Source organism: Rana temporaria, chromosome 12, assembly GCF_905171775.1.
Source record: "Rana temporaria chromosome 12, aRanTem1.1, whole genome shotgun sequence".
NCBI lineage: Eukaryota > Metazoa > Chordata > Amphibia > Anura > Ranidae > Rana > Rana temporaria.
This window is the reverse complement of record NC_053500.1, coordinates 139,196,494-139,207,532: the sequence shown is the minus strand read 5'-3', so window position 1 is coordinate 139,207,532 and position 11,039 is coordinate 139,196,494. Positions and strand designations below refer to the sequence as shown.

General features: G+C 46.9%; 1 protein-coding gene across 4 annotated transcripts in view; it reads right to left on the bottom strand.

The window, feature by feature from the left end:
• Nucleotides 1–3,530: 3,530 nt before the first annotated feature.
• Nucleotides 3,531–11,039, bottom strand: part of SLC38A10 (solute carrier family 38 member 10) — a 61,636-nt gene continuing 54,127 nt past the window's right edge. For 3 of the 4 annotated variants that reach the window (XM_040330965.1, XM_040330963.1, XM_040330964.1), the window contains exons 16-18: nucleotides 9,121–9,144; nucleotides 7,157–7,306; nucleotides 3,531–5,365 (exon numbers count right to left, since the gene is read on the bottom strand). In XM_040330965.1, the coding sequence (XP_040186899.1) occupies nucleotides 4,392–5,365; nucleotides 7,157–7,306; nucleotides 9,121–9,144 (1,148 nt within the window). In that variant the 3' untranslated portion in view covers nucleotides 3,531–4,391. The remainder of the gene's footprint in view (nucleotides 5,366–7,156; nucleotides 7,307–9,120; nucleotides 9,145–11,039) is intronic. The other variant, XM_040330966.1, reaches the window with a different exon arrangement.

Here is an 11,039-nt window from a genome sequence, read left to right as displayed (position 1 = left end):
GGATGCATTGTTCGCTGGGACATACCAATCGTTTTTAGGTGAGGCAGAACATCTGCCTATGTAAACAAGGCAGACCACCGTTTTGCAAAAGGGCAAGATGGAGATCATGTGTTCCTGCCAAGTAGGAACACGGATCGTTGTCTTCCCCCAAGCACCTCCCCCACACAGTTAGAAAGCGCTCCCTAGGACAGTGATGGTGAACCTTGGCACCCCAAATGTTTTGGAACTACATTTCCCATGATGCTCATGCACTCTGTGGTGTAGTTAAGCATCATGGGAAATGTAGTTCCAAAACATCTGGAGGTGCCAAGGTTCACCATCACTGTCCTAGGAGCACATTTAACCCTTTGATTGCCCCGGTTAACCCCTTCCCCAGCAGTGTCATTAGTACAGTGACAGTGCATATTTTTTTAGCACTGATCACTGTATTAGTGTTACTGGTCCCCAAAAAGTGTCAGATGTGTTCATCGCAATGTCGCCATCCCGTTAAAAATCGCTGATCACTGCCATTACTAGTAACAAAAAAAAAATCTAATTCAACAAATCTATTGGCCCCAATTTGGACATTTTCACTTAGGGGTGTACTCAATTTTGTTGCCAGTGGTTTAGACATTAATGGCTGTGTGTTGAGTTATTTTGAGGGAACAGCAAATTTACACCGTTATACACTCACTACCTGCATCATATAACCTCCATAGATGCAGAATGCCCGCCTCGGCCTGGCCCCCCAGGCATTGGATTTGATTGACAGCTGCGGGAGCCAATGGCTATCAATCTATCCAATCAAGAGCCAACGGGCAGAGGGAAAGAGCGCGTCTCTGGTGTGTGAATTACAGAACTCGGGGAAGTAAAACGGGGGGGGGGGGGGGGTCAGTGACAGACGTTTTTCACCTTAATGCATAGGATACATTAACCCCTTGACAACCGGCTCATGCCGATATACGTCGGCAAAATGGCACGTACAGGCATATTAACGTACCCGTACGTCGCCTTTATTGTGGGCGCGCCTGCCGCAAGCTCCGCGAGTGTGATCGTGGGTCCCACGGATGGATACCCGCGATCGTCTCACGAAGAGGGAGAACGGGGAAATGCTGATGTAAACAATCATTTCCCCGTTCTTCCTAGTGACAGGACACTGATCACAGCTCCCTGTAATTGGGGGGCGGTGATCAGTGTCGTCTCACACATAGCCCATCCCCCCTACAGTTAGAATCACTCCCTAGGACACACAACCCCTTCAGCGCCCCATCCTGGTTAACCCCCTTCCCTTTTTATAGCACCGATTGCTGTGCAAATTTGAATGGTCCCAAAATAGCGCCAAAAGTGTCCGCCCTAATGTCGCAGTCACAATAAAAACTGCTGATCGCCGCCATTACTAGTAAAAAAAAAGTTTTTTTTATCAAAATGCCATAAAAATATCCCCTATTTTGTAGCCGCTATAACTTTTGCGCGAACCAATCAATAAACGCTTATTGCGTTTTTTTTTACCACAAATATGTAGAAGAATACGTATCGGCCTAAACTGAGGGGAAAACTTAAAAAAAAAAAAAAAATTGGGGGATATTTATTATAGCAAAAAGTAAAAAATATTGCTTTCTTTCCAAAATTGTCGCTCTATTTTTGTTTATAGCGCAAAAATATAAAAACCGCAGAGGTGATCAAATACCACCAAAAGAAAGCTCTCTTTGTGGGGGAAAAAAAGGACGTCAATTTTGCTTGGGAGCCACGTCGCACGACCGCGCAATTGTCAGTTAAAGCGACGCAGTGCCGAATCGCAAAAGGTGCTCTGGTCTTTGACCAGCAATATGGTCCAGGTTGGTTAAAGCGGGGGTTCACCCTAAAAACGATTTTCTAACATTACATCCAGCTCACTCTCTACATTTACATTATGCTTTATTTTTTTCTGTACATACCTTTGTACAGCTATTTTCTTCCCCGGCTTCCGGTTAGGGCCTCCCGCGGGAGTGGGCGTTCCTATCCAGCAGGTGATTGACGCGATGACAAAAACGACCTCCACCCGTCGCATAAGGAGCGTCACGGGTTGCCGAAAGAAGCCGCAGGCGCCGTATAGCGCCAACTCGCCGTTCGGCTTCTTTCAGCAACCCGTGACGCTCCTTATGCGACGGGTGGAGGTCGTTTTTGTCATCACGTCAATCACCTGCTGGATAGCAACGCCCACTCCCGCGGGAGGCCCCACCCGGAAGCCGGGGAAGAAAATAGCTGTACAAATGTATGTACAGAAAAAAAAATAACGCATACTGTAAATGTAGAGAGTGAGCTGGATGTAATGTTAGAAAACCGTTTTTAGGGTGAACCCCCGCTTTAAGGTGAAAAAACATGAGGGTTTACATCCCCTTTAAATACAAAAGAGAGAGAGAATGCATTTTATAAAGAGAATACCGTTTGCCAACACATGAAAATCATCCCTGGGGTGCAAAGCGAAGGTGAAAGGTAATTCTTTAATAACAGATTGGCTCGTGTAGCATTGATATCAGTTATGGTCACCAAACCCGGGAAAAGTCCTGTGTGTGCAACGCTCGCCCTCTACTGGACGGTTTCAGCAATTACGGGTCGGTTGTGGCATCGGTGTGGGTGGTGGAGGAGGCCAGGAAAGCCGATGTTCACAGGTAAAACCAGGAAAAGGCACAGAGTCTGGGAGGAAGAAATCCTTCGCTGCAACGCTCAAGAGCAATGACATAAAAGAAAAATCCGAATAAACACAACATTTGGTCTCATTTTACTGCGGTTCGGTGCAGTAAAAAAAAAAAAGTTCTTGTCTGTGGCCTTCCTCTCTGTGTGCACAGGAAGTGAGGACAAACAGGAAGTGGTGAATTCTGTCCACCGTGGTCACCGACCATCTGCTAATCCTCTTCTCAGCCACCAGTTTTATTTTCATTTTTTTTTGTAAAACGTTGAACAGTTTATTTTCCCCAAGTACCTGAGACATGTGCTGACACACACACAGTGTGATATTTTGCAGCATATTGGAGGATGAGCCATGTTTCATTCAAGGGGACTTCGTCAGGACAGGGAGATGGGAGAGAATACGGCTTCCTTGTTCTAAATGCCTCATTCATGGGGGACTGTCAAGACAGGGAGAGAATAGCGCTTCCTTCTTTTGAAGGCCTCATTCATGGGGGACTTCATCAGGACAGGGAGATGAGAGAGAATACCGCTTCCTTGTTTTTAAGGCCTCATTCATGGGAGACTTCGTCAGGCCAGGGAGAGAATAGCACTTCCTTCTTTTGAAGGCCTCATTCATGGGGGACTTCGTTGGGACAGGGAGATGGGAGAGAATACCGCTTCCTTGCGTCAGGACAGGGAGATGGGAGAGAATACCGCTTTCATTGTTTTGAAAGCCTCATTCATGGGGGACTTTGTCAGGACAGGGAGATGGGAGAGAATACCACTTCCTTGTTTTGAAGGCCTCATTCATGGGAGACTTCATCAGGCCAAGGAGAGAATAGCACTTCCTTCTTTTGAAGGCCTCATTCATGGGGGACTTCGTCGGGACAGGGAGATGGGAGAGAATACCGCTTCCTTGTTTTGAAGGCCTCATTCATGGGGGACTTCGTCAGGCCAGGGAGAGAATAGCGCTTCCTTCTTTTGAAGACCTCATTCATGGGGGACTTCGTCAGGACAGGGAAATGGGAGAGAATGCGGTTTTCCTTGTTTTGAAGGCCTCATTCATACGGCAGTGCAAATCACACCAATGTGCGTCTTTGAAAAATAATTTGATGTGCACAAACCCCCAACTACAGACAATAGTGTAAATGAACCTCAAAGTGAAGCGAAAAGGCCCCCCACTGATGCACTTCTTTTCTGCCCCCCCAAAAAAAATATTCCTCTCTCAGTGCAGGGAGTTCAAACTTTGTGTAACCTGCATGTTGGCTGCTGTCGGACATTATACAGCGGTAATCTCTTGCGCCCCTCCCTCATGTGACACAGTTTGGGCCTGGTGATTGGCTGCTCAAGCCCTCACGCTGCATTGTGGGAGGAGGTCACATGCACCCCATACCCAGAAGTACTGAGGGCTGTAATGAAGCAGCAAAGACATGGAATAAGCGGATAGTGGGGGGGGGGGGGGTTGCTCTTCCAGGAAAGCCTGCCACAAGTGACAGAGTCTCTTTAAAAGCACATTACCTGTGGCAGTGTCCATATTCCTATAATAAAAGGTCCTCTTTAAAAACCAAAAATAAAACTTCCGAGGCAGCACACAGTTCAGTTATTTTGGTCATGTGACGGAAGTGAGGGCGGAATACAAGTACTGGCAGGATTTGGCTTGGTTTGGGGTTCTCATGGCTGCTCAGGCAGTGCAGCTGGTGGCTTCTTCAAGCCGTTACCCACTTTGGTCTCCACAGTTCCATCGACAACCCCGTCCAAATCGGCTGTCATCTCCTCTTCTTCTCGGTCAGCTGTTTGATTTGCCGGCTGTAGACCACTTGCATTCCGGCTTCGGCGTTAAGATGAGCCTCAAGTGCGCCGTGGAGGTCGTTGACTCTGGGGTCGGGGGCGTGGTTGAAGCCGATGATATGAGACCCGTCGCTCTCCATCGCTTCGTTGGCAAGGTCTCTCTTTCTTCTCCGGAGATCGAAATCGTTCTGCAGCTTCAGGTCTCGGTTGGGTTTGCCCTGTTCGTTGTCTGGCACTGCCCCGTCTTTGCCGTCTTCCATCTTGTTCTCCCCAGCTTCTCCCGGTACTGCAGGCTCTTTCCTTGGCACCTCCACTGCTTCTGCATCAGCTGGATTGTTATTCAGCTCTTTAAGGTTCGGAATTGGTCTTTGCAGATCTTGGTCCACTCTTTGAACTTTAACCTCTTTAGCTCCCTCTTGAGGTTGGGCCTTCTGCTGCTCCAAGCCTGTTATTTTTACCACCTTATCTGCCGGGACCTGCTGTTCTACACCAATCTTCTGCTCCGGAGGACCAGGCAAGGCCTCGTTCACTTTTGCATTACGGTCACCATCTTGGTTTTTGAGAATGCTCTTGTCCTGGTTTTGCTTCATCCCTGGCCCCTCCTCTTCCTGCGCTGGCTTCTGTATATGGATCACCTGCTCAGCTGGAAGTATAGCTTCTGCTTTTTGCTGTGGAACACCAACCCTCTGAACAGCGAGATGGTCCTCCGTCTTCTTCACCACCTCAGGCTCTGGAGCCTTTTTCACGACATTCAGATCATTGTTGTTCTGCAGGACAATGTTTTCCTGGGCGGCTTTCATCTCAGGTGCAGGCAAGGCGACTCTCTCTGCGTCTTTTCTTTGCTGGTTTGGCGCCGGATCCTTATTACCAGGATCTTCATCTTCTGCTCTCCCAGCTTTCAGCTCTTCTTTACTCCGTGGATGTTCCGGAGCGAGGCCCTCCGCCTTGTCACCTAAAAACAATATAAGAGAGATGTTTGGGTGACATTGTGATTGGTACATTCTGATAAAACAAAAACACTAAACCCGCCTTTCTGAACCTTTTTAGCAAGGAGGAACCCTTCAAACAACATTAGATTCCTAAGGAACCTCTGCTAATTATTAAAGTGATTGTACAGGCTTGTGTTTTTCTTTTTTTTTTAATAACAAACATGTTATACTTCCCCACTCTGTGCAGTTGGTTTTGCACAGAGCAGTCCGGATCCTCCTCTTCTCGGGTGCATCTTTGCTGCTCCTGGCCCCTCCATCCTGTGAGTGCCTCTCAGCCAGTGGCTCTCTATGGGGGCACCCAAACCGAGTCAGAGCCCTGTATATCCATTCAGACACGGAGCCCTGGCCTGGCCCCACCCCCTCTCTCCCCCGATTGGCTGACTGACTTTGATTGAAGGCTGCATGAGCCAATGGCGCCACTGCTGTCTCAGCCAATCCGGAAGAGTGTTCTGGATGGTTGAGGGGGGATCGTGGACATCGCTGGAGAGAGAAGGGGATCAGGTAGGAAAATGGAAGTGTGCTGGGGGTTGCTACACACAAAAGGTTTTGTATCTTAATGCAAAGAATGCATCAAGATAAAAAAAAACTTCTACCTTTACAACTCCTTTAAGCCCTTCAATACCAGACACTGTAACCCCCCTCCTGCCCAGGCCAATTTTCAGCTTTCAGCGCTCTCACACTTTGAATGACAATTGCGCGGTCATACAACGCTGTACACATGACATTTTTCTCATACAAATAGAGATTCCTTTTGGTGGTATTTAAATTACCACTGGGGTTTTTTTTTGCTATACAAAATGAGAATTTTGAAAAAAAGAAAGAAAAGTTTTTCTTAGTTTGTTACACAATTTTGTAAATGAGTAATTTTTCTCCTTCACTGATAAGGTGTCACTAATATTCAGCCCCGATATGCAGCATTGATGGGCACCGCTGATTGGACTGCGCTGATGCAAGGATCATCAGCGCAGACCCCCCACCTGTCAAGGGAGCTGTCAGCATGAGCGTCATAGAGGAATGCTGATAACCAGTGTTCTGCCGTAGACTCCACATCACTACCGGTGACTCTCCAGCAGCAATAATTGGAGATTTCGAAGCGGGTTACCCGTTTCACAAAAAACACCGGCAGCATATACACTACGGCAGTGTTTCTCAACTCCAGTCCTCAAGGCGCTCTGTCAAATAAACCAAAAAATGTCCCAGAACAAAAACACAATAAGATGGAACTTGACTGAGAAGCCCAAGATACATAAGCCACCGTTAGCCAATTTAAATGTAGTTAAAGCGGCGTTCCAGTCATTTTTTTGTTTATTAAAAGTGTAGCTGCTGACTTTGAATAAACAGTCATTCACCTGTCCCACGGTCCAGCGGTGCACTCACCCCAGCCGTGTTTTCCCCATGTCACCCCTCGGCGGCATCTTCACTATGGGCACCCGGTTGCGACGGCTTGCAACTTCACAGCCGGCTGCCCACTGTGCTTGCACGAGTGGCGCTGTGCCCTGTGACTGGTCCTGAAGTCTTCTAGGACTGGTCATGTGCCTAAGGCAACCAGAACGGAAGTGGGAGTGGGTACCTGTCAAAATTAGGTACCTGCTCCCCCCCCCCCTCCTTACCAAAAGCTCAGTTTCACAAACAGGAGCCGAGGAGGAGGCATTAAAGCGGAAGTTCCACCTTTGGGTGGTACTCCACTTTCAATGTCCATCAGAAACAAATGTGCGATAGCCTAGAATCCCTCCAACGGCTTCCAATGGCCTCACCTTGCTGCTCCTGGTGGATCTCCATGTGCTGCTCCTTGATGACGGCCAACAGCTTCTCCTGCTGATCCAGAAGACGTTTCTGCTGCACCTGTTGTTCTTTAATGACTTGTAACAAGATGGCGTGATCCAGCATCTCTGCTTTCCCGGCATCTGTGAAATCACAAAGAAAACAAACACTCAGTAAGAAGTCAAAATTATCACATTAAATTTTATTAACATTTATTGTATTTCTTTTATATTTCTGGGCCAGTCATTTTATACAGAGTTACGAATGATTATGAAAATCTGAAAGTGTTAGAAAACGGTGTTAAGACGAAAAGTGACGGATGAAGGGTGAGCGTCTGTACCTTTGGCAGGACCGCAGGTGTATACCGGTGTGAGCAATGCTCTTCTATGCCAGTTAATATAGAATACATACACCGCATATGGAATGGATAGGCTATGACCTCATCAATAGGATAAGTCTTGGTGATATCACTGGTCTATATGAAAGGTTTCAGTGATGTCACAGGCTGCGTTCTTGTGCATATGAAAGGTCTCTGTGATGTTACTGTTCTCTAGTGATGGATAGGCTGCGTTCTTGTGTATATGAAGGGTCTCTGTGATGTCACTGTTCTCTAGTGATGGATAGGCTGCGTTCTTGTGCATATGAAGGGTCTCTGTGATGTCACTGTTCTCTAGTGATGGATAGGCTGCATTCTTATAAATATGATGAGTCTCCGTGATGTCACCGGTCTCCAGTAAATGGATAGGCTGCGTTCTAATGAATATGAAGGGCCTCAGGATATCATTGGTCTTTAGCAATTGAATAGGCTGAGTTCTCATAAATATGAAGGGTCTCAGTAAGTCCACTGGTCTCTAGTGATTGGGTAGGCTGCTTTCTCATGTATACGAGGGGTTTCGGTGATGTCACTGGTCTCTAGTGATTGGATAGGCTGCATTCTCATGTATATGAATGTTTTCGGTGAGGTCACTGGTCTCATCAATATGAAGAGTCTCTGTGATTTCACTGGTCTCTAGTGATTGGATAGGCTGTGTTCTCATAAATATGGGGAGCCTCAGTGATGTTACTGTTCTCTAGTGATAGGCTGCATTCTTATGAAGAATCTCTGTGATGTCACTGGTCTCCAGTGATTGGATAGGCTGTGTTCTCAAATATGGGGAGCCTCAGTGATGTTACTGTTCTCTAGTGATAGGCTGCATTCTTATGAATATGAAGAGTCTCGGTGATGTCACTGGTCTCCAGTGATTGGATAGGCTGTGTTCTCATGTATATGAAGGGTCTCAGGTAGGTCACTGGTATCATCAATATGAAGGGTCTCGGTAATGTCACTGGTCTCTCTAGTGATTGGATAGGCTGCTTTCTCAAGTATATGTAAAGTCTCAGTGATGTCACTGGTCTCTAGTGATTGGGTAGGCTGCTTTCTCAAGTATATGTAAAGTCTCAGTGATGTCACTGGTCTCTAGTGATCACATAGGCTGCGTTCTAATGACTATGAAGATGTCATTGGTTTCTAGTGAATGGATAGACTATGTTCTCATGTATATGAAGGGTCTCGATGATCGCACTGTTCTCTAGTGATTGGATAGGCTGCGTTCTCATGTATACGAAGGGTCTTGATGATGTCACTGGTCTCTAGTGATTGGGTAGGCTGCGTTCTCATGTATATGAAGGGTCTCGGTGATGTCACTGGTCTCTAGTGATCACATAGGCTGCGTTCTCATGACTATGAAGATGTCATTGGTCTCTAGTGAATGGATAGGCATAATGCAATGTGCAATAAGAAAAAATGCACAGCAACCAATCAGAGCAGTTTTCATCATTCTTATTGCGCTATACTAATGAAAGCTTCTATCTTATTGGTTGCTTTGGAGTACTGCATGCCACATCTCTGAACAGTATTAGTAAATGATAGCACCCATGTCTACAGCTACACATGCATCGTGTTACACGCCATGCTTACGTTGCTGTAGCCTCCTGAGCTCAGCTGTGAGCATCCAGACGACAACATGGACAGATGAGACGAGAGAAGAGAGAGATAAGCAGGTTACAACAAAGCACAGAATAGACCGCCATTCACTCCTGGTTCTGTTTGTAGGACAAATAGAAATTCCTGAACAGAAGCCAAGATGTCTGACACTATGAAATGCATATCAGGAGATCTGGTGATAAGGTCTGCTGACTGCCCACCTCCCTAGTAAGTTGCAGCAGCTTACACTCGCCTTCCTTTTGCTCTCCCAGCTCTCCGATTACCTTTGGGAGCAAAGAGCTAAACCCAGTACTTCCAGGTATAGGGGAGCATGTGACTCACTCCCTTTTCTCCAATGTGACAGAGCTGGCCTAGTCATGTCGCAGGAAGAGATACCTCAGTCCTGTGGAAGCTCTGACTAGGACCAGCTTGGAGCTTATGCAGGGCTTTGTCTCTCTCCAAGCAGCAAATGGAGCAGCTGGAGAGCAAAGGGAAGACACAATAAGGCCAAAAGCAGGTTACACCTGACCATCAAACCTACCTATAAAAAGCATATGGACGCCCTACAAATTAGTAGGTTCAGGTGTCTCCAGTGAAAAGTACTGATAATTCGACATCATACAAATACATTGTAGACAATTGTGTGCTTTCGACCTTGTAGCAACAGTTTGGTGAAGACCCCCCCCCCCCTGTGTGTACAAAGCCAGCTCCATAAAGACATGGTGTGACCAGTTTGGTATGGAGGAACCAGAGTGTCCTGTACAAAGCCCTGGACCCACCCCTACTGAACACCTCTGGGATCAACTGGAAAGACATTGGTGAATCAGGTCTTTTTTTTTTTTTTGGTGCCCAATGTGAGGCCACAAGTCAGCCAGGTGTTTTTATTTGGTGTCCATAGTGAGGCCAAACATGTGAGCTTGGTCTTTCTTGTGGTGCCCAATGTGAGGCACAATATGTCAGCCAGGTCTTTCTTTTGGTGCCCAATGTGAGGCCCATCATGCAAGCCAGGTCTTTTTTCTTTGTGCCCAATAAGAGGCCCAACAGGTCTTTTTTTTGGTGCCCAATGTCAGGTCCAACATTTAAACTAGGTCTTTTTTTGTGCCCAATGTGAGCCAGGTATTTTTTTTTGGTGCCCAATGTGAGGCCCTACACGCGAGCCAGGTCTTTCTTTTGGTGCCCAATGTGAGGCCCAACATGTGAGCCAGGTAATTTTTTTGGTGCCCAATGTGAGGCCCTACATGTGAGCCAGGTCATTTTTTTGGTGCCCAATGTGAGGCCCAACATGTGGTGCACAATGTGAGGCACATGTCAGCCAGGTCTTTTTTTTTTAGTGCCCAATGTGAGGCCCAACATGTGAGCCAGGTCTTTTTTAGTGCCCAATGTGAGGCCCAACATGTGAGCCAGGTAATTTTTTGGGCACCCAATGTCAGGTCCAACATGTGAGCCAGGTCTTTTTTGGTGCCCAATGTGAGGCCTAACAAACATGTAAGCCAGGTAATTTTTTGGTGCTCAATACGTGAGCCAGGCCATTTTTTTGGTGCCCAATGTGAGGCCCAGCATGTAAGCCAGGTCTTTTTTTTTGGTGCCCAATGTGAGGCCCAACATGTGAGCCAGGTCATTTTTATGGTGCCCAATGTGAGGCACGTCAGCCAGGTCTTTTTTTGTGCCCAATGTGAGGCCGACATGTAAATCAGGCCATTTTTTTAGTGCCCAATGTGAGGTCCAACATTTGGTGCCCAATGTGAGGCACATGTCAGCCAGGTCTTTTTTTTAGTGCCCAATGTGAGCCAGGTCTGTTTTAGTGCCCAATGTGAGGCCCAACATGTGAGCCAGGTCATTTTTTGGGCACCCAATGTCAGGTCCAACATGTGAACCAGGTCTTTTTTGGTGCCCAATGTGAGGCCCAACATGAA